This window comes from Oryza sativa, chromosome 2 (assembly GCF_034140825.1).
Source record: "Oryza sativa Japonica Group chromosome 2, ASM3414082v1".
NCBI lineage: Eukaryota > Viridiplantae > Streptophyta > Magnoliopsida > Poales > Poaceae > Oryza > Oryza sativa.
The window spans coordinates 31,935,112-31,956,424 of record NC_089036.1 but is presented as its reverse complement, the minus strand read 5'-3'; the positions used below and the strand labels follow the sequence as shown (position 1 = coordinate 31,956,424).

At 45.3% G+C, this 21,313-nt stretch overlaps 1 protein-coding gene across 1 annotated transcript; it reads left to right on the top strand.

Moving 5' to 3' along the window:
- The first annotated feature begins 13,652 nt into the window (after positions 1-13,652).
- Positions 13,653-16,443, top strand: LOC4330727 (F-box/kelch-repeat protein At1g74510). The gene is made up of 2 exons (XM_015770881.3): positions 13,653-13,687; positions 14,672-16,443. Exon 2 carries the CDS (start codon positions 14,752-14,754, stop codon positions 16,030-16,032), a length of 1,281 nt encoding a protein of 426 aa, XP_015626367.1. The 5' UTR covers positions 13,653-13,687; positions 14,672-14,751; the 3' UTR covers positions 16,033-16,443.
- Positions 16,444-21,313: the final 4,870 nt, after the last annotated feature.

Sequence of the window (21,313 nt, the reverse complement as noted above, 5' to 3'; positions counted from 1 at the left end):
CAGCGTATTGCATGACTTCGTCCATTACTTGCTCTGCGCCGAACTGAACCATGAGTATGAGTCCGGATGGCAGCAACCCTGGTACAGTAGTACTCTGAATCTATGCTACTCTCTCCGTCCCAAAATAAGTGCAGTTTTACACTATTCATCTTCAACATTTGACCGTTCGTCTTTTATGAAAAAAATTTTATGATTACTATTTTTATTGTTATTAGATGATAAAATATGAATAGTACTTTATGTGTGACTATTTTAAAAAAAAATTCATAAATTTTTTAAATAAGACGGATGGTCAAACGTTGGACACGGATTTCCACGGCTGCACTTATTTTGGGACGGAGATATTATTGGATTAAGTGTAGTGAATTGTACTGCTCGAGAGTCAATATGTACCCGTACATGTACTGCACATAGTACATAGTGCATCTTGACCCGTACATGAGGCATGTCCTCTGTTTCCACCATGCCCTGAGGAATCAATCAGACAATTAAGGTTCTGTTGAGACTGTGATGTGCCATCTGAACTAGGGAAATGCGTGAACCCGACGAGGAGGACTTGCAGCGTGCAAAGCAGGCGACCCACCGATCAAATCATCACACGCAGAGGCACGCCAACTCGGCTTGCTACTGAATCGGAAGAGCATCTGCTCGAGAGTTTTACCGGATATGGAGCGGCGTCGACATCGACGTTTCCATGAGCGAGCTGCGAGCGTGTGCCGGGAGGAGTAGCTAGGCGGGGGACTCGACAGTGACCGGGGGTTGGCGTTGGCGTCGCGGCCATGCTTGGTTCGGTGGTGTCACGAGGTTTTTTCCCGGAAAAGCGTATGGATGGATGAACCCGATCTGCCAATGGTCTCCACAGGCCCCCTCCTACCAGTACCATCCCGTCCATCCGTGCTTCTTTTCCTGAGTTTTGGCCCACGATCGACCAGGTACCATGTGCCAAAGCAACTGACGATCTAGGAACATGTGCTACATTCAAGTAACTACCAGTAAGAATTTTAAGTTCGTCACGCAGGATTTTCAGAAGAGATCAAGATAGTTTGAGCGTTCCAAGCCCCGGGTAAACATTATAATGACTCCTTGGAGAGCAAAAGGGCCTCTTTTACATCAAAAAATTCCCCTTGGCAATTGTCTAATTTGCATTTTGCATGCCATCGACGAGTGAAACTGTGAAAGTTCCAGTAAATGCTAATGTACATGTCATTTTATCCCCTTATTCTATCGTCATCATGGTTCTACCGATTCTACTCCACTAGCCCAATTCCTCATGTGATGTAGCAGAAATAGTATTGATTGTCCACATTTATACATTGATAATCGGAAGAAAAATGAGTATCAATGTACTCTTGAAAATTTTGCTTGACAATTATGTGAACATTATGACGAAATTGCTCTTAAACAAATGCGTGTTAATATTGTTTGGAAATTACTATTGACAAATTCCCACAACAAGATTGCCCCCCCCCCCCCCCCCAAAAAAAAGATAACATTTTATAGATAATCACCATGAGGAAATTGATTGCCATGCCGTATTTTAAGACAAAATAGCTTATACAATGGTATTACCTGAAACCTGCATATGGCAAAACGTAAATTTAATTACCCGCAAAAAAACGTAAATTTAATCGCTCGTCAATGGAAAATTTAAACGAGAAACGTCTAAGGGTTTTCCGCTTTCCGGCTAGCTCCACAAGGTGATGGGCTAGACAACCTGGGTTCGAAACCTCACTCCTAATTATTTGATATTAGGTCCATCCCTAATATTCGTGATTTTTTTTTCAATGGAAAATCTGAACACAAAGGAGATGACTCCTGCTGCATGTATAATGTTTTTTCGACGAGGAATTTTACAATCCTTGAGAAAGTATCTTGAGGTACCTAAATTTTATACTAAAATTTTTTATACCTTATACCTTAAGATACATAGTATTAGTACTAGAGGTACCATATTTTCTACTTTATAAAGGATGGTAAACTTACCCTTTTTTTGATTGGGGAATGATTGAAAGGCAACAGGAGAAGGTTTTTCTGTAAGTTTCTTGGGGGTCTGCTTTTGTTGGGCCCATGACCGATATTTGGGCCTATTCGACGCTAAAATGGCTGGCCCATAAAGCCTTTTATTTAGGTCAGCTGTTGTGCGGTGTGTGCAACACACGGCACAAAGGAATAAGTTTATTACTACTCCCTAATCTCTTGCTCTTGATTGAAGCACATCCCTCGACCACAAAACCCGGTGTAACGCATCCCCTATCTTCTAAAACCGGTGCAAATAAACTCCTTCTATGGTTTGAAAAGTGGTTTTTGCATGTAGGGCCCACATGTCTGTGAGATATGAAAAACCATATTACAGTGGGCCCTACATGTCAGTGAAACATGGAAAAAACATGTATGACTTTCCACCTTTCATGAGGCCAGTGAGCTCCTTCCCACGTGCGCGGCGCGGCCGGTGACCCCTCCTCTTGCACGCGCTGCAACCGGCAACCCCTCCCCTGGACTCGCCATGGTTGTCGACCCCTCCCCCCGCGCACTCGACTGGCTGGGGACCCCCTCCCCCTTGTGCATGTCGCGGCTGGTGAGCTCCTCCCCACGAGAACAACTAGCTGGCAAAAGTGGCAACACCTCCCCCCCCCACCCACGGCCCCCGCACAGCATGGCCGACGAGCTCCTCCCTGCATTCTGATGTGAGGTGAGAGAGGAGGAAGAGGAAAGACAGAGGGGAGAGGATAGGATGGAGTAGATCATTGACAGGTGGGGTCCACAGTTGAGTTAGCCAGTCAACTAGGTCAAAGCTACCACGTCAGATAAAACCACCTTCCAAACCACCTAAGGAGGCAATTTACACCGATTTTTAAATAAAAGGATGCGTTATATCCAGTTTTGTAGTTGAGGGATGCGATTCAGCTAGGAGCAAGAGTTGCAGGACGCAAAATAGACTTATCACGGCACAAACGACGTCAAAAAGCCTAAGCTATAGCCCATAGATGTCATCATCCAGGGACAGCCTGTAAGTTCCATTATTCCTTCCGTGACAGCCCAGCGGAAAAAGGTTTTCAGTTCCAAACGCCATATAGCCCATTAAGTTCGTCCTCGCACTCTTCTATCTAATTATTCGCAGTTTGCACAATGCATCACCTAAGATAAAACAGTCCCTGTAAACTAACTATCTCCATCTGAAATATATGAATCTTAATTGAACTTATTTGAAAATGAATATATTCCAAAATGCTGTCAATACCAAGTGCAAAATAGACAGGGCCATATTACTATCAGACTTTCAGGTGACTTGCGTGTTCTAATTTCTTGGGCGAGGGGAAATTATTGTTAGTGCGGAAACTTGAAACCCAGAGGCGATGTTCCCATGGAAATCACTCTAGGTTCCACAATTCTATGGGCCTAAGGGATCAATGACGAGGGAACGTAACACCAACCAATGGGCCGGCTCGTACCTCTTTGCCCATCTCATTGTCAGGCACAGGGAGCAATCAACTTTTGCCATGCAGCGGCGTTGGCTACGTGATAGCGCTGGCGCAGAGAGATGGTTGTGGGAGTGGGAGTGGGAGTAATCATATGTCGTGAACTCGTGATGGCAAAACGTCTGCTGTAATCATTTTAGCCATGCATGCAATTCGCTGGAAGACAGAGAATACTGCTAGTTGCTGTACTACTACTCCTGCTAAGTGACATATATAACAGCCAAAGTACTCACGTGGGATCAAACAACAGGGGGATTAATTACTAGTACACAAGTACAAAATGAACACATCTACCGTGACATGCCATTGGTTAACTAAACACGGGCCCCTCTTTTTTAACATAAAGAAAACTCGTGAATTCATCTACAAGGTACAGGTGCTGAGTTTTCAAATAAAAGGGGGCCCTGGTTAGATAGCTGTTCAATGCTCTTTCCTTCGGGAAAATAAGCTAACACGTGTAAAGCCATCACCTGGATCGTCTCTATTATGGCTGTCACCCTCAGCTCTGGAGTTTGTGGAGCGTTAACTGCCCCCAACGCCTTTCTCGCTTTTTTTTTTTCATTCCAACAAGATTCACTCTCTCATACAGCCGCGTCGTTAGTGGCCCTGTTGCATGGATGGCTCATTGGTGATCTCGCATGTACGTGCGCGAGACGGCGAGGGAACCTTTGGAGCAAACAAAAGGACAAGAGGAGTTAGTAGTTGTCCATGTCCAAACCCAATCACGGCGAGACGCGAGGGGGAGAGAGAGAGAGATCGAAAGGGCCAAAAGAGAGAAAAAAAAATTGCTGGAGATGGCCGGTATTGGGCAGGTTCGGGCGTCGCTCGCTGTCATGAAAACGATTTGGGGGCTGTACGAGCAGAAGAAGAAGCGATCGATCGATCGAGGGATTCACTTTGCTTAAACAGCCAACCAACCGATCGAGTGCGCGCCGCCGCCGCTTTTCCCTGATCTTCTATGTTTCGCGATCGCGGAACGTACGCCTTTCAGTTTCCACGGTCGCGCGCAGACAATCATACTACAGCGACCGCGAAGAAAGTAGTACGTACCTTTCCTGCCACTGTTCGATCGTGAAGAATCAATAATGGCCACACCAACGTGGGAGCGTACGTACGTACGCGCAGGAATACAGAATCGAAACGTGGCACAGTGTGTGTACACTGTACGTACAGTGATCCAACGGTGCATGCACGCATGCGTACGGCCGGCCGGATATATATCCATCTAATTCCACCTAGCTCGACCATCACGTAAGAGAAACCTGTGGTTTAATTGGCGATCGGGAGTAACCGCGTAGGCGTGGCGGCGCGCGCATGGGCTAACAACCACGCGGCCGAGCAGCAGATGGGTGACGCTGACCGGCCGGTGGTACGTACATGCCAAGTGCGAACCGAGTCTCGGCGCGCCGTTCTCTCCCGTAAACGCGCCGCTCAATTTTCCGTGGTGCGCGCGCGAGAGAGAAAGGGACGCGTTTGTATCTTTGCGCGCGCGCGACCCGTACGTACCCATCTCTCCGTCCACCCTGTTCCGTTCGTGGTTGTTGAACGGAACGGTTAACTTGCCGTATCGGGATAGAGAGCCCCCCAAGCCTGTGTGGCCATGCGCGTTGGTTTGGTTTCACGATATGATGATACGTAGTAGTACGCGCGTGGTACGTTTACCGGGGCTTGTGGAGACTGGTCACCCACACACGTTAGCACTTACGTCGGCCGTCATGGCACGTCTCATGCGAGAGCGAGCCGCGCCGTTCGCGCTTGGCCGACTTAGGCGCGCGTACGCAGACGGCTCGTCCTTGTCATCTTCCGCGATCGTCGCGCTGGCGACACCCGTCGTCGTCGTCGTCGCGGCTGAACCGGTCGTCATTTATACAGCCGGAGCGGCCGGCAAACTGGCAAATGTACAGTACAGCGATTCACCAGTTGTCGATCGGGGCGAGCTAGCTAGCACGCGTACGTACGTCGTCGACGACCGGAAACGACGTACGTTGCCATCCATCCATCCATCACCATGTGGGCGACGGCCGCCGTTCGTGCCCAAATTAGAAACGTGCGGGGACGTGGGTACGCGTCGGAGTCGCGCGCGCGCGGGGGAGGAGGACGGGGAAAAATCGGTCGACGACATTGGTGCCAAAACTGCCACGTCGCTGGTGGTGATGAGACTGTTTGTCCTACTTGAGATGCGCCCAGCTAATAATCTCTTCCTGCTCGATAGGATTATTCTATCACGCGGAAGGGATCGAACGGCTGAGACGTGCAAACTCCCTGTGTTGACTTTTGACTTTTGTGCGTGTTAGCTCGCACGTAAGTATCGGGGGTCATAATGACTTATAGGCTATAGCTAATCCACCGCTTCATCCGTTTCATATTACAACGCACTTTAATTTCTTTTAAAGTAAAACTTTAAATTTAACTTAGTTTATAAATAAAATTAACAATATCCATAACACCAAATTAATTTTACTAAATTCAAAATATATTTTGATAGTATGTTTTTAAAAATATTGATTAGATGTGCATCATTATAAGAGAAAGTTTAATAGTATAGCCCACTACTAGCTCCAAATCATCTATAGCCAATATAATAGCCAATTCATACAATAGTTGCTTACTATACTATTAATACCTGGTCCCACCTATCATACACACATTACGTCTTGGAGTCCGTGATGCAGCTGGCTACAGATCTGTAGCCCGATGCTCTTCTCTCTCTTCTTTTATCTCTTTAAAATATGTTTATAGCTGGCTTATAGCCTGCTATTGTACCTGCTCTAGATGACTCGTAATATGAAACAGAGGGAGTGCTAATACCCATGCAAAAAAAAAACTACTAATGCACATTAGAAATTGGAAAATGTTCTTATAACACACTCTGACACTACTCCATCCATCACAAAATAACTTTAACTACGTGGTGCAAAATTAAATAAGGTGACGGAGAAATACCAATGTGATCCTCATTAATAAAAAAAACAATATTAATGAGTGGTATATAAGAGGTGGGTAAGAGCGAGTACAATAAGCGGGTTGTACAAGTTGTCACATCACGTTTATATTTATGTGGAGGAGAGAGAAAAAACTCGGCCTACAAATTTATAACTAACTATAGCACGGGTTCCAATAAACTATGCAAGCGAGATGTGTAAATTATGTATAAATAATGTAGTACATATCTACAACTAACTATTGTATGAGTTAGGTTGGCTACAGATGATGTTTCAATTTTTAAGCTAATAGTTGGATATATTATTGTATTAAACTTGCTCTAAGGGGTATTGAAAAATAAAATTTATTAATTTACGGACTAACGATAATGACAGATAAGAGCATATAAAAAAACTTATTTTAGAACTAGAAAAAATGCATGTGCGTTGCAACGGGTGAAGGCTATTTTAATTGTATTATTGTTAATTTTTTTTCTAAAAAGTATATATGGGATTTTTATTTTGATAGTATTGATATCTAATTCGGAATCCTTATTATGATATGATCCTTATTGGGATGATGATCGTATTCTATACGTTGCTTTTATGGTCTAGCGAGAATTATATAGCAATTAGGAGTCCGCCTTTCGTCCGAAGTTAGCATGCGAGGTTTTTAAAAGGATTTCTTATATGACTCTTTATGTATTTCCAAAAACGAACGAACTTAAAAACAAACACAAATAAAGACGACGTACCAAAGTATTGACGAAAACATCTTCAATTTTTATAATAATAGTAGAGATAACTAAGAGGTTAAAACTGAAGCTATTTTTTGGATGAAGGGATTACTATATAGACAAAATTTGCTATAGGACACTAAGAGTTTATGGCATTTGTTGTGAGACACCGCAAACATGTAGTAATTAGCTGATGAACACCCTTCGCATAATTTTATTATATCCAGTCAAGATGGAGAGAGAAACTTAAATAAAAGGCAAGTTTGCCCTTGGGCCAATGTTGTTTAACCCGTCCGAGACACGTTCGAAGCAGGCCAATTGCCCGTTCAGTTTCACAATCCCCTCTCCTCCAAACCCTAGGTTTAGGTGTGTCGACGACAGTGTGGCATATGTCCCACGGCGAGCGGCTCGTGGCACAAGCGGACGATGGCCCCCGTGGCAGCGATGGAGACGAGTGGGTCGTCCTTCCTATCGGTCGCCCACGAGTGGGTAGAAAAGGCGGCGCTATAGACGCCAAGGCGGGCCCAGCAGGTGGCGACACGGGAACGCCGTCATGGATGGCGCCGGCAAAGTGGCAGCCGCACGGGGAGTCACAGAAGGCCCCTAAACAAGTGGTGAACGTGCCGCCGACGGCGCCGACCATGAAGCCCACGCCAGCGTCAAGACCCCGTGTCGCCTTCGCACCGTCATCGTTGCCCCAAAACCTAGGGTTCGAGCAAAGAGGATCAAGTGCGTGGGGAGTGAACTGGGTCTAGTTGGAACCAGTGGTAGTCGTCTTTACAAGCCAAAACAACCTAGGGGCAAAATGGTACTTTCAACGCTCTTTCTCTCCATATTGACCGGATATAATAAAATAATCCAGGGGTGTCTAATAGCTAATTACCATATTTTACAATGTCCACGAAAAAATACACGTTCTTTAGGTGGTCTCGTATTAAAGTCCACATACTTTTAGTGTCCTGTAACAAATTTGACATACTATATATTTGACTAGTGAGCCTAACGACTTCTTTTTTAATCCGCTACTGTAATGAGCTACTGCGTCCAGTTCGATCTGGTCGTGAATACTTTGAGTCGTGATCGAATTGTTTACTCTTTGACTAAAATAAAGTATCAACATAAAGATATGAATATCTTGTAATTGGTACAACGTTTATGACTTTGTATATATCAATAGAAAAAAACTAAATGACAGCAAGTCATTACTCTTTCTAATGAGGGAAGCAGTTCTGATATTGGTGAGACCGTGGGGACATAAAACATGGTAGTTTCTGAAATTTAATTCTTACCATTAAGTTTCTGTAATTTAGTACTCCCTCCGTACTTATAAAAAAAGTCGTTTAGGGCAATGTTTAAGTCAAAACTTAGAAATATAAATCATGAATAACTCTCAAGTTGTCGAGTTTGAAAATATAAAAATTATATAAATAGATTTGTCTTGAAAAATACTTTCATAAAAGTATACATATATCACTTTTCAATAAATATTTTTATAGAAATAAGAAGTCAAAGTTGTGCTTTGGAGACCGTGTCGCTGTCCTAACGACTTTCGTAAAGTACGGAGGGAGTATTCACAAATATATATTTTTTGCGACTACATGGATGGAGGACTAACATGTAAACCATCAATGCTCTGCTATAAGATCCATAATCTTTTCAAAAGCAGGTACACCCAACTTGCAATCTGAAGAAAACTTCAAAAATTTGCCAGTAGAATCATACCTTTTGACCTATCAGTCTCTACAAGCCAAACTCTACCCTTTGACCCTGAGGTAATTTTTCTTCCCTTTGACCCAAAACTCAGCCCAATTAATCCACGCTGTTTACCTTTCTTATGCTGTATTTTTCTATGAATCAATATCTAAAAGTCAAAATTGACAATTGGCAAACGCAACTTAAAAAAGTGAGGTAGACCTAACGAATTCTCCTCCAATCATACATTGAAGATCACACGGTCAAATAAAAAACAAATCCACATCAAATTCGCCTCTCTTTTGTATATATGGTACGTTTTCCTTCAATGACACGGTCAACTTGTCCGGCCGGCGTGAGCGTTGGCTAGTAGCTATATTTAATTTGCGTGAAAGGAGATAAGAGTCCTCTAATTTAATCGCACCAACTGTAATCTTCTAGGTTTATTCTATCGAACAAGTAAAATCTGTTAGCTGCACGTCTATGCTGACAAATCACCACCTCAACATCTAACGAGACACTAAACAATGAGACGTCAAACAAGGTGGATACCACGGCACGCACCTTGCCATTTTGCCAAGCCAAAGATAAGAAATGCAACACAACACAACAAACAAAGGAGAACAATGATACAAATATCACCTTTCGCTCTTTAATTATACTTTTACATACCACACTCACAGCTTCTGGAACAAACAGTTTAAATAGACGGAGATCAGCCCTCCCTAATTCTTAAAGAAACGGATGAAAATATTTACAATGCGTATATTTTGAAATTTCTTTAGGCCCGTTAAAAACCCAAAGGTACACGTTTATGCATAATATTCCAAGAAAATTCCAAAAAACTCTAGGCTCATTAAATTTCTATTCAAAACACACACATATGTATGTAATATTTATAGTCATCAAGATTGAACTCTATCAAGTCGAGCCATGTACCCATGACTTTATCATTGAATCAACATGTTTCCCTGTGTTTACTAATTTGTTCCTGAGATTAGCAGTGTTTATATATATGAAGTAAAATCTATGTGCTTGATATTCAAATTTTGATCTCCTCCAAACCCCGTACAAAGCACAGCCTAAAGAATTGGATCAGATATCAGTATGTTATTTTTTTTTTCAAGTGGTCCCTTTTTGTAAGTTTTGTATCATAACCAAGTTTTCTTCTTAATTATGTCCCAATCAGGAGACGGATGGATCCATGGGCGCTTACTTCGTCGTTCGGGTTTGCAAAAATTACAATGCATTTCCATCGATCGCGATCACGGTAGCTTATTTAATTTTCCCCTTTGGAGTAAGCAGTGGGTCCCATTACCACTAGGCCTCATAAAGCAAAACAGAAATGTGTTAATTTTTGTCTTAGTTGGTTGTATTGGACGGTTATTAATTCCTTCAAGAGAAGATGATGTTTTCTTCTGGAACAATCTAACAAATAATAACCAAATGTCATACTCCTGGAACAATTTAAAAAAGGGACAGTGGTAACAAATTATATTGGGCGATATCAATTGAACCATCGATTATTACCTATTGAAAAAATGGATTATGGTAATTGGTAGGGGTGGGCAAAATAAGACCGAACCAAAGAACCGAACCGAAAAGACCGAGACCGAGAAATTCGGGTAGTAATTCGGTCTCAACATGTCAAAGACCGAAATTTGTTCGGGTAATTCGGTTATTGGGCTCGGTTAATCGAATTAACCGAGAAAATCAAATTGTGGCCCAATAGGTCCAGGAGGCCCAGTACACCACTAAACCCTAGAGACAACCCACAGGCTGCATCCCCATCCATCCAGCCATCGCGCCGCCCTCCCTTCCATCCCCATCCCCATCGCGCCGCCCTCCCTTCCATCCCGTGTGAGCACACCTCCTCTGCCTCCATCGCGTCGCGCCGCGCCGCCGCCTCCACATCGTCGGCGCCGACTCCGCCCTCCGCCTCCACGCCGCCTCGTCGGTCGCGCCGGGCCACCGGATTCATCACGCCGCGCCACCACCTCCGCCCTCCGCCCTCCACATCGTCGGCGCCGTGTTCGCCTTCACGCTGCCTCGCCGATCGCGCGGGCCGCTGGCCGCCAGATCCATCGCGCCACGCTGCCACCTCCGCCCTCCGCCTCCACATCGCCGGCGACGTCTCTGCCCTCCGCCTCCACGCCGCCTCGCCGGTCGCGTGGACCGCCGACTGCCGGATCCATCGGGCCGCACCGCCACCTTCGCCCTCCTCCTCCACATCGCCGGTGTCGTCTCCGCCCTCCGCCTCGACGTCGCCAGCGTCGTCTCCGCCCTCTGGCTCGGCTCCTCCGAATTCGGTCTGATCGAGACCGAGACCGAAAAAACCGAGACCGGATTTATCGGTCTTGATTTTTTTGGATGAAATTCGGTCCTGACTTTTCAAAAACCGAATTGACCGAAAAACCGAAGACCGAGATCGAAATTTTCGGGTAGACCGAACGCCCACCTCTAGTAATTGGCATGTGAACATTCATCAGGGAGGCGACTTACAGATGAACTTGGCATATATAAACAGTGCTGCTCTGTTTTGATTTCTTTGTAAAAGCCACATGCCTCTGCTGCTCTATGTGTATTGTTTCATACGCTAAAACCTCTTTGATGCTCACTCAACACAATCAGCCCTATTTGGCTACCAAACCGTGCAATCACTTCTTTTACAGCAATTGCTTCTTTATATAGTCGGTATATGCCAAACTAAAGATCCACATCCTAGTTCTTACCTAACAAACAATTCCTTTAAAAACCATTGGAATCTTCTTTTGCACCGTTTTATTTTAATGCTTGGTTAAGCTATTTATTGCAGGACACAAAAAATTGTTTAAATGACTACTATCTACTCCCGTTTCAGGTTATAATACGTTTTGACTTTAGTCAAAGTCAAACTGCTTTAAGTTTGACCAAGTTTATAGAAAAATAGTAATATTTTCAAACCAAGAAAAATTTATTATGAAAATATATTCAATTAGTGATTTGATGAAACTAATTTGTTAGTATAAATATTACTATTTGTCTATAAACTTAATCAAACTCGAAACAATTTGACTTTTATCAAAGTCAAAACGTCTTATAATATGAAACGGAGGGAGTATATTTCTATATATTAATAAGTATGATATCTATTTCTCTCCTCTTTCTTTATACTTCACATAATCATGAGAAAAAAACATTATGTAGCATTCTCTCTGAAATGGTGATGTGCACCATTGTTTACGACCCTGGTGCTTAGAATAAGGGGTACATTCATGGTTTCATGATGCGCATAAATATGATGTGCATGTATGGCTAAAAGAACCCCCACCATATGACAGGTAATATAAAGATCTCTTAAATCTTTAATTATACAGTAATTTTTAGACCTTAAAAAAACTGAGTTTAGAGTTGTCTTTGTGATCTCCTGAGTAAAACATCGCAGTAGCACGTGCAAAGACGGCCGTGTTCATTTCCAAAAGGGCGCAGCAGGGTACGATTGATCTTTGAGCTATTGCTTGACAGTGTACGAGTACGACCGTTGCCCGCCCGTCGAACTGACGGATAACCATAATATCCACCATCGAAACGATATTGACCCAACTGCTGCCGTCAACTTTTTCTTTTCGAAAAAACGAAAGTGCTGGAGTCTAATAAGGGAAAAAAGAACCAAAACGAAGCAAGAATAAAGCAGGCAGGGAAGCGAGGTAGAGAGAGAGAAGAGGAGCATGTACTCCATGCATGTCCGTCCAAAAAGTACAGCTCATAGTGTGCGTGCAGAAAACGAACTCTAGAACGTGACCTTGTTCGCCTCTAAAATAACCCGGGGACTGTGCAATCAACGAGCACCCGAAGCCCCAGAGAAAGAAAAGGAGAGGAGATGGGTGGAAAGTAAAGGGAGACGCCCACTACATCTAGTGAAATGCTTTGATCTTAACCACAGTGCCGTTCTCTAGCCACCATCTCAGCAGCACCAGCAGCAATTTGCAAAACGGCATAGTGCTTAGCCCATGTCTACTTGGCACCACCACATCGATGCGAGCTAACTAAACAAAAGAGAGGGCGGTTTGGTTAGTGATTTCATTAGGCGGAGCTAACTAACTAACAAAACCGGTTCGCACGCCCAATGATCGTTAGGACGATTGGGCATTTTTAAAAACCGTGAAGTCAATCTGATGCAGACGTGGTAGCGGAGGAGCTCGCAGAAGCGGACGAAAGCGGCAGTAAACTGGCATTTCTTGTGCTCTGCTGGTTAACCGCGTCCTCCCTTGACGGGGACTCCAACCCCAACCCCCGTTTTTTTTAAAAAAAAAAATCATAGAGGAACCTAAAATGCTCCATGACAAGTACGGCGAGTTTATTTAATTTTCTCATTCTCGTGTTTTCGTGACAGGTGCATTTAAATCTCAATCATCTGCGTGATTTGATTGAGCGATGCAGGGGTGTGGAGGAAAAGTCTGAAACGGGCGTGACCGGCCAAACGAACGAGGGTCGGGACGCAAGCAAAGCCGCCGCGTCAAAATCCGACGCGCCCCCATAAACTCCACGCCTCCACCCCCACCCTCTCCGCCCCCGTAACCGCGCATCCTCCTCCTCTTCCACCTCTCCCCACCCTCCCTCTCCGCTCCTCCGCCTCCGCCTCCGCCTCCGCGTGCTCCCGTAACCGCGCCGCCGCAGCCTCCGCCTCCGCGCGGTTCCTCCCGCAAGCGGCTTCTCCGCCGCGCGCGTCCGTTTCTCTCCCGATCCCCGCCGCCCGGGGGGGTGCCGTGCACTCGTCGCCGTCGCTGGGCGCCTGCCGTGTCGGCGGCGGCCGGTGGGCGAGATTTTGTCGCCGCGCGCGGGGCGGGGGCACGGTTGGTTTTGAGGCGAGATTGATTGCCAGGTAGCTGGCGTATTGTCTTATCTACGTTTGTCCTCGCTTCTCATCTCACCTAATTTACATGGTTTGTTTCGGTTGAATTGTTCATCCTTTGTTCTTGTATAATGGGCGACTTGGAGAATTTAGGTCAAATCAGTCGGATGAGCAATCCGTGGTTAATACCGGTTTGATGGCACTAATTGTAGCTTACTTGGAGGGGTGGAGTTTTGGGACTAAAGCATCTTAGGCGTCAGATTTGCCGTCGAACTTTCAACCATGGAGAATTATATGGAGCAACATTAATTTTCCTCAGGCATACTGTTGCTGCACGATAGGATTTTTGTTCTCCGCGACCTGTTAGGCATCATGTTAATTTTATTTATTTTATAATTGCTTAGTTAGAACCGCCAGCCCTTGTTCATCTAGGAAGGGATACATCGCGAGACAGAAAAAAAAGCTAATTACACAGATAAGTTGATTTGCCCTGGAACTTGATTTGGTTTGATGATAAAGTAACCCGTACAAGAAGTATACGAACCATTTAGGACCCAATGAGAGCACCACTTTGTTCAACTTCAATTTCTATATCTTTAATCGCTATCCTCAATGATTAATGGCAACTCCTAAAAATGATTGGTTGCAGTGGTTCACATTTTAGTTCCGAAAGATCTGTGCTGAAGTGGTACCGTGGAGTAGCTTTGGGCATTTTCTGTGGTTTATCAGTTTCATGCGTTAAGTTAAGACCTAGGTTTGATTTAATGAATGCCATGTTCTATTTATTCACAAAAATGATGTTTCATTAATCGTTTGGCCAAGCCTTCATTATTAATCAGTTTTTGTGAAATTTAATTTGTCTTGTTCTTGGATTGTAAATTTTAATTATATAGATCTCATTCGACTGACCTTGGTGAAGCTCTTCACAATATCTTGCAAATTGAGTTATGTATACAAATGTGATCATCAATTTTTCCACACAGTAGAATGATATTAATTTATGATCTCTTGCAGGTTCACAATGAATACAGAAGGCCTGGATTCTTGTGTATAGGTTCTCTCTTCTGAGAGACATCACTGAAAATTCTCACAGAATGTTGGAGGGTCAATCTTGCTTGATCTCAAGGTCTTTGCCAAGCTCCTGTGATCAAGAATCCAGATTAGCATACATGACCTACCACCTCCTTGAGATAACGAGGAGTAAGCGCATATCAAGTACTCCGAGGATTGAACCTGATAGTGTTGCTGCAGTAGCAGTACTGACCAAACGACCTAAATCTGCCAGGAACCATGAGTGTGAGCAGCTGGATTGTCAAGGCAGCAATGATCAGGGTTTTTCGGATTCAAGTACCCTAATAAGTTCTATCGGTCGAGATAACTCAATCAGTTGCCTCGCCCGTTGCTCTCGTTCAGATTATGGCTCCATTGCATCAGTCAATCGGAACTTCCACTCACTTGTCCGCAGTGGGGAGCTTTACAAGGAACGGCGTCAGTTGGGGATTGCAGAACATTGGGTCTATTTCTCCTGCAACGTGCAGGAGTGGGAAGCTTATGACCCTTACCGTTCACGGTGGATGACACTCCCAAAGATGCCACACAATGAGTGTTTCATGTGCTCAGACAAGGAGTCACTTGCAGTGGGCACCGAACTCCTGGTTTTTGGCAAGGAGATTCTTTCCCACATTGTTCTGAGTTACAGTATTCTGACAAACTCGTGGTCGCCTGGTGTTGATATGAATGCCCCTAGATGCTTGTTTGGATCAGCTAGCTTTGGAGAGAAAGCAATTGTAGCTGGTGGCATGGATGCTCAAGGTCGGGTGCTACGCTCTGCTGAGCTGTACAACTCTGAAACTAAGAGATGGATAACACTCCCATGCATGAACAAGGCTAGGCGAATGTGTTCTGGAGTCTTTATGAACGGCAAATTTTACGTAATTGGGGGAATGGCCAGTAACACGGAGGTGCTGACCTGCGGAGAAGAGTATGATTTGGAGAAAGGTACCTGGAGGGTGATAGAGAACATGTCTGAGGGGCTCAACGGTGCAAGTGGTGCACCTCCCCTTGTTGCTGTTGTTGAAAATGAGTTATATGCTGCACAATATGCAGGAAAGCTAGTAAGGAAATATAACATAAAGGATAACACATGGACAACACTGGGAGAGTTACCAGAGCGGCCAGAAGCTGTGAATGGCTGGGGTATTGCATTCCGAGGATGTGGAGAGCGGCTCTTGGTGATTGGTGGACCAAGAGTGATGGGAGGGGGGATGATTGAGCTCCATTCATGGATCCCGAGGGAGGGGCCGTTGCGGTGGAACATGATCGGGAGCAAGCCTTCTGGTAACTTTGTTTATAACTGTGCTGTCATGGGGTGCTGATTTGTGCCACCCTCTTGCCGAACATACTGTGAACATGAAAGATTGTGATATTGGTTTCCTCAAATGTCATAAAGCACCGATTCGCCTGATGGGTAATCTCTGCCTTTCTTTTTGACATTTCAGATTTTACACGTGGTTCAATAGAGTAGTTGTTTCAGTGCATGCGTCACTGGTCACCCTTAGGTAAATTTTCCACATTCGATTTGCAGCTGGGAATTTGTACCTTGTTCTACCCTCTATCGGAACAAGTTCCCGATGGATGCATTTAGTCGACAAACTGTAATTGAGGCACCATTGCATCTGTACAATTGTATGAGGTTCTGATTTGGTGCCTGTCGATCCCATTACTCTTTTGTGCAAATGTTTCTTGACAGGAAGAACATGAATTATAATGTTCCTCTGTTCACTTTAGATGCGTCCTTTTTGCTCCCTTTGTTGAGTCATCTGACTGTTGCACCTTTCTCTGATTGCCTGATGGCCAAATTCATCACGGAACCAAAAGGATGTTAGGCATATAATTGTAGATCCTTTAAGTGTACTCATACATTGCATATGTTGCATATATGGACAAGTCAACACTTGGTGCCGAAGAAGTCGTTGCACTTACGTCTTAGTACACCAGGGAGGGATCACCCTACTCAATACTTGGCCGCTGTGCTTAGCTTAGCCTAGGTGATGTTGTTATCGTCTAGGGTGGGCAGGCACTCCTTCGGCTTTATTTCTGAGATGGTGACAAGTGTGGAGCTAATCAGTGGATCGGTGCCTGATGCGTGCTTTACGTCGTGGAAAAATGGGGGATCCATGTTTTGTTGTCGAGTTGTGCTGCGTACAATCAGCTTGATTGGTTAGTTTGCATTGATCATTTCGCAGCATATCTCCGGAACCCTGTTTCTTTTGAGCCCCCTTTTAAATTCTCTGTGTGTTCTTTCACTAGTGATTGGGTGCTTGTCGGGTTGTCTTTTAGTTTTAGCCTTTAGGCCTTGATTGATAGATTTTAGACTATAATATATTTTCCAATTTATTTCCTGATAAAACAAAGCGGATAGAGTATTAGAAGGAACCATCCTACTACATGATTAGGGAAATGATCTGCCAGACCTAAAATACCTACTCTGCCCAGGGACCAGCCAGTAGCTAGTAAATTACGCCAGCACAGGAACAGAATGGATCTGATAATTTGTCCTGGCTTGTTCTTCTGCAGTGATCGAGCAATAGCTTTCGCGGTTCCCAGCCTCGCGGCTCACTGCCCAACTGATCCCTGCTGGTGCATTTGCCACGTTGGTTGCTCCTTCAATTTATTTGGTGCGCTGCTGCGGTTGTTGCATCTTGACCTGTCTATTATCAGCGGACACAACACACGCTGACACGCAGATGTGTAGCACCTGCATGCCGAGGACGGTACGTCGTAGTACTATGCGCTACTAGCAAGCAATGAAGACGACAGGACGGAGAAGCGGTTCATCGACGACGATACGAAGATATGGGGGGGTCATGATGATGAGGATATCCATCTAGCCATCCAGCTAGCTGCGGTTTTTTTTACCTTTTTACGGTCCATGGCTAGTACCACTGGCATGCACGGTGCTTGCTGGGCGGTAGGCACGGCGCCGCCCGTGGGCAATCTCGCCTGCTGGCAGCTCTGGTCCCCCTTGAGAGCACGAGGACGGCGAGCGAGCCTGGCCTCCGCGTCCGCGATGGAAGGTGGCAGGGCGTGACCAGGTACTACTACTACTACTTGCAGTCACGTGTAGGGGTAACACGGGACGGGGGGGACGGTTTACTACTACTACTACTCACCTGTGGCCGTGGGTGACGCACGCATTTTCAGTTTTTCACCGGGTGGGCACGTTGCCCTGTATCCTTCATTCCTTCATCCATTTTCGTCTGCATTTGCGCTGTGGCCAGCAGCTGGCCGCGCCTCCCGACGATGTCCTCTTTTCCGCGGGATCCCCACGTACGCGCCGGCATTCGATTTGCCCCCTTCCATCTGCCGTGCGTGGTCCGTCCGCCCGGACGCCCGCGGCCTCCTCGGCAGATTCATGCGGAGATTCTCCACCCAGCAGCCGCCCACGCGGAGACGAGCACGAACTAGGCGCGCGGCGCGCGAGCTCATGTGACGCGCCTGCATCGCGCGTACGACAAGGGCGGACAATCGTGGCCGCCTCTCTTTGCCCTCGTTTTCTGGGGAGTTGTTAGAGCAGGTACAATAGCATGCTATAAATCAACTATAAATATATTTTAAAAAGATAAAGGAAGAGAGAGAAGAGCAGCGGGCTACAGATCTGTAGCCAGTTACAGCACGCGGACTCTAAGACGTAATGTGTGTGTGACAGGTGGGACCCGGTATTAATAGTATAGTAAGCAACTATTATATGAATTGGCTATTACATTGGCTATAAATGATCTGTAGCCAGCTACAGCACGCGGACTCTAAGACGTAATGTGTGTGACAGATGGGACCAGGTATTAATAGTACAGTAAGCAACTATTGTATGAATTGGCTATTACATTGGCTATAGATGATTTGAAGGTAGTAGTGGGCTATACTATTAAACTTGCTCTTATACGTTGATTGATTCGTTTCCCCATCTCTTTTCACCGCGCGCCCTACCTGCGGCCTGATAAGCTGTCTTTTCCTGTGTCAGTGGTGGCTTGGATTTTGTTTCGGACTTCTTTTGTTTCGTGATCCGTGAAGACTGCTTCCAAATTTGATCCCCCTACTCCTATTTGACGTGAGCTTTAAAAGAAGTTGGCACAGGACATGTACTACTGTACTGCACTGTAGGATCGAATAACACGGTGAACGGGTGAAGGCTAGATTAGTTGCTATACTAACTTTCTATGGGACAGAGAGAATGTGGTTTTCGTCTTATGGATGATAGGAAAGAGGGAAGAAGAGCGTGAAACCAGGATTGACATAAGGGCGTTCACAGTACGACGAGGTGGCATTCAGCCTCGGAGCGAAATATGGAATATTCTTAGCCACGTACGCAAACCGCGCAGCCTGCTCAAGACCGCGAAGCCAAAATTAGCCACCGGTTCTTCCTCAGTTTTAGGTGGGGCCCACACTCGAGCAACGCGTTAGAGAAGGGAGAGGGAGGAGAGAGACCTCCACGCCATAGTCGACCATCACCACACTCCACGCTGGAGAAGCTCGCTACTCCGCCGCCACTTTACCGCCCGGCGCCGTTGCCGCATGGACCGCCTCGCTGGAGAAGAGAAGGGGACGGCAACGGAGGTGAAGAGAAGCGGCCGGCCACACGGAGGAACTCGTCGTCGATCCGCAGCCGGCCGCATGGAGGAGCTCGTTGTCGACCCGCAGCCTCCGGCTCCGCTCGGCTCGCAAGGGGGGAGGAGAGAGGCCGCCACCGAAAATGGGAGAAGCCGACGTGGCGAGAGGAAAGGAGCGGCCTCGATCGAGGAGGGGTGGATTTGGCCGTCCCTCTCTGCCGTCGACGCTGCCGCCCCCTGCTACGCAGCCGCGCCGCGCTGCCGATACCATCGCTGCTTTGGGGGAGGAGAGGAAGGGTGGATCTGGCCGCCCACCGCCGTCGTCGCCCTAATGCCATTGCTGCCCCAGTGCCGTGTCTGTGCTATGGAGAAAGGAGGAAAGGAGAGGGAAAGGGAGATAAAAAGTGAAAAAAAAATACTAGTGAGACCCACTATAGGTAACATGCATTGTGGAGTATGTGGCTAATGGGGTTCTTCATCTAGCTGGCAGCTCAAATTCGCCAAAATCACACGGCGCACTGCGAACGCCCTAAGGACTAACAAGCCTAACATGAATGACAGAGTCAAAGGATATCGATGATGCTTGATCAAACAATTGACGGCGATACCATGACAACCAAGATTGATGTTTTTCTTGGGGCCACGTACGACTACAAATCGGCGCACCACGCATGATCCTAGCAAAAAAACATAAAATCATACGTTGTTACATTAGTTTAAAAAATCCATCACTTGATTAGATGTTCAACTTATTTGGTCAAAATGTCTGATGCCAAAGCACCTGACCGGAGCGTGGCATCGACCATTGCATATTTGCACTACGCAGTTGCTGCTAGAGCGAGGCTTGTGGCAGCTGTCAATGAGCCAAGCTCGAGCGAGCTCAGACTTTATAGACTCGAGCTTGTGAAACGTGTGTCGAGCCTGTGTAACCTACGAGCATTCAAGCAGGCTCGGCTCAAGCTCGATTAAGCCCGACTACCGAGTTTGGCTTGTAAGTACACATATATTAAAGGATAATCCCTTACCTAAAAATAATAATTTCCAATTAATCACGTTAATGAAGGAAGGATGAAAAGAATTAAGATAAATGTATGATACGAATACATGCAAAATTTTCATGTGGATATGTACAATTTACTAGTAGTTTATTAAAAAACAATGAAAATCATATATGGTCAGGCTTGTTTAGAGCTCAAGCTTGGTTCAACAAAGCTGACGAGTTTTGGGTTAAGGTCGAGTTCAGCTTGTTTGGAGCTTGAGCTCTTCATGAGCCTTGAGCTTTCTTAACAATCTTGTTCTCACCAGGGCCGTGCGAGCTGAATTGAAGGGAGAATAGAGCGAGGATATGGGGGAGGGAGGGAGGGAGCGGTAAGGGAGAACATTCATTTCTTCTAGATTTTTCACCTTTTAGTCTTTTTGAAAAACTTATTCTAGAAATGACCCTTTTCGTGTCGCCAACGTTAGTAGCATCGTGGTCCAGCATGACGGCATCAATGACGTTGGTGCCGTCTCCCTAGCCCACTGGTGGAAGCTAAGTTATAGTACTAAGGTGATCAAGGGGATGGTACCAATGTCGTTGGCGCCGAGGACCACTTTGTAAGAAAAATTAAAAGAATATATTTGTAGCAGAAAAAGATCTATTTGTAATAAAGAGATAATTACAAATAGGTCCTTGGTGCTAATGACGTTGGCGCCGAGACCCTATTTGTAATTATTTATTAGAGTAAATTTCAGAAAAGTGCAACTTTAGTAACAAAACTATCGGTTTGCTGCAACATTAGCGACATATTTCAGTTTGCTACAATGATAGCGTGGGAAATTATCACAAAACTATAACTTCTACGTTATATGCTGCTGCAGTTGTCACCTATATGTAATGTAGCAGCATATAACGTAAAAGTTACAGTTTTGTGATAATTTCTCACGCTATCATTGCAGCAAACTGAAACATATCGCTAATGTTGCAGCAAACTGATAGTTTTGTCACTAAAGTTGCAGCTTTCTAAAATTTACTCTATTTATTATTATAGCTAGATCCTTTTTTTATTAT

What these genes read in the sequence shown, in the direction of transcription:
- LOC4330727 (XM_015770881.3), top strand. Translation starts at nt 14,752, where the DNA reads ATGTTGGAGGGTCAATCTTGCTTGATCTCAAGGTCTTTGCCAAGCTCC.